Source organism: Quercus lobata, chromosome 5, assembly GCF_001633185.2.
Source record: "Quercus lobata isolate SW786 chromosome 5, ValleyOak3.0 Primary Assembly, whole genome shotgun sequence".
NCBI lineage: Eukaryota > Viridiplantae > Streptophyta > Magnoliopsida > Fagales > Fagaceae > Quercus > Quercus lobata.
The window spans coordinates 14,374,565-14,377,200 of NC_044908.1; the positions used below are offsets into that span (position 1 = coordinate 14,374,565).

At 46.6% G+C, this 2,636-nt stretch overlaps 1 protein-coding gene across 1 annotated transcript; it reads right to left on the reverse strand.

The window, feature by feature from the left end:
* Positions 1 to 447: 447 nt before the first annotated feature.
* LOC115990014 lies at positions 448 to 2,031 on the reverse strand. The gene is made up of 3 exons (XM_031113876.1): positions 1,413 to 2,031; positions 937 to 1,331; positions 448 to 810 (listed from the first exon to the last, which is right to left on the reverse strand). The coding sequence occupies exons 1-3, from the start codon at positions 2,029 to 2,031 to the stop codon at positions 448 to 450; spliced, it is 1,377 nt and encodes a 458-aa protein (XP_030969736.1).
* Between the last annotated feature and the right edge of the window lie 605 nt (positions 2,032 to 2,636).

Here is a 2,636-nt window from a genome sequence, read left to right on the forward strand (position 1 = left end):
AATGACCGTGTGTGCCTGAAAGTAGTGAGGAAGTTTTCGCATGGCATGCCCTACTGCAAGAATTGCTTTCTCCAAGGGTAAGTAGCACACTTCAGCCTCATGTAATGATTTACTTACGTAATACACCGGTCGTTGTATTCCATCATCATCTCGTATTAGTACCAGACTTACAGCATGAAGGGCTACGGCTATGTATGCGAAAAGAACCTCGTCGGCCTCAGGGCTAGACATGATGGGTGGTCGCGATAGGTATTCTTTAAGTTACTAGAAGGCTAGAGCGCAATCCTCCGACCACTCAAACCCCTTCCATTTGTTTATTAAGAGGTAGAAAGGTCGGCATCGGTCTACAGATCACGATATAAACCGATTCAACGCTGCAATCATGCCGGTGAGTTTCTGCACTTTTTTAGGGTTCCGATGAGCCTGTAGGCTATTAATCGCTTTGATCTAGTCCGGGCTTACCTCTATTCCTTTATGGGTTACCATATATCCCAGGAATTTCCCAGACCCAACCCCGAATGAACATTTGGAAGCATTGAGGTGCAACTTATGTTCCCTTAAGATGCCAAAGACAACCTCAAGGTCTTTTACATGCTCGGACACCACCTTACTTTTTACTACCATATCGTCTATGTATACTTCAATAAGCTTGCCTAACTGTGGTTCAAACATTCTGGTCATCATCCTTTGGTAAGTTGATCCTGCATTCCTCAATCTGAAAGGCATCACCTTATAGTGGTAGTTTCCAACGGGTGTCATGAATGCTGTTTTCTCCTGATCTTCTAATGCCAGCGGTATCTGATGATAACCCTGGAAGGCATCCAGGAAGCTCATTCGGGGGTGACCTACAGTCGCATCTACCAGCCGGTCTATTCTAGGCAACGGGAATGGGTCCTTTGGGCATGCCTTGTTTAAGTCTGTGAAATCCACACAGACTTGCCACTTCCCCGTCTTCTTTCTCACCACCACCGTATTTGCCAGCCATTCGGGGTAAAAGACCTCTTTGATAGCCCCTTCCTTTTTCAGCTTCATCACTTCGTCCCTAACGGCATTGGCGTGCTCTTTTGAAGGGTGTCGGGGTGGCTGCTTCTTCGGAATAGAAGTTGGATTAACATTTAAGTAGTGGCAAATGAAACTATGGTCAACCCCCGGGGCATCGTAGGCATCCCATGCAAATATATCAACATTTTTCCTCAGAAACCCGACCAGTTCTTTTTTCTCTTGAAGAGGTAGCTCCGATCCGACTTGGAAAAATCTTTCTGGGTCATTGTCCACCGTAAATCTTTCTAAACTCTCGCATTTTATCTCCTCGGCTAGTTCGTTGATTTGTGCTGCCGAGGTGGTTAATTGCTATAAGCCTTTACAAGCCGGGGACTCGGTATTGGACCGGCGTGAAATGGCGGCCACCATACATTGCCTGGCCATGGTCTGATCTCCACGAATCTCTTCCACTTGGCCTCCGGACGGGAACTTCACCTTTTGGTGGAGCGTAGAAGATATGGCTTCCAGGGCGTAGATCCATGGCCTGGCTACTATTGCTGTGTAGGGCAAGTACGTGTCGACCACGATAAAATCCACCTCCACCACCTCTAATCCGGTCTGTATAGGTAATCTGATCTGCCCTTTTGGTAAGACAGTCTTCCCCTCGAAGTTAATAAGCGGAGAGTCATAAGCTGTCAAATCCTCCGGCCTTAAGTTTAGCCCCTTATATAGGTCAGGGTACATTACTTCCACTGCGCTACCCGGATCCACTACTACCCTCTTCACATCAAAACCTCCAATTCTGAGCGTAACCACTAGAGCATTGATGTGGGGTTGGATAGTTCCCTTCTTAGCCTCGTTCGAGAACCCCAGTATCAAAGAGCTTCCCTTTTTAAATCTTTTAAACTCTTTTTCCCTGTCCTCGGCTGGGAGCCGAGCCACGGACAGTACCCTAGAAGGAAATGAGTCGGTTCTTCCTAGGGCGGTAAGGATGACGTGTATCATCCCTGTGGGAGGTCTTAAAGATAAATCTTTCTGAGGCTCCTGCATTGCCTAGCCCGCATGATCGCTAGATAGGTGTAAAAGATGACGTAATTTTCCTTCTCGGACCAGCTGGTCTAAGTGGTTCCATAAATTCCTGTAGTCCTCAGTGGTATGCCCGTGGTCTTGATGATAATGACAGTACAGACTCTGGTTACGTTTCAAAGGGTCGCCAGCCATTTTACCTGGCCACCTGAAGAAAGTTTCATTCTTGACTTTCTCCAGAATTAGCTGCACTGGCTTTTTGAACACGGCATTAACCGTTTGCATGTTGGTTTGCCCAGCCTATCTCGAAAAATTTCTTCTCGGCTGGTTATGGTTGTATAGTTCCGACCTGTAGTCATTCCCTTTGGGGGGAATGATCTTCTCATTTCCTTTCCTTTGTAACTGGTCCTCTTCCACCCTTTTATACTTGTCAATCATGTCCATCAACTGACGAATGTTGGCAACGGGTTTACCAGTTAGGGATTTCCTTAAGCCATGCTCAGAGGGGAGACCGCTTTTGAACGTGCTGATTGCGACGTCATCGTGATTTTCATCCATCTCATTATACATTTCCCAATACCTATCCGAATACGCCTTTAGGGTCTCCCCTTCATGCATAGATATAAGGA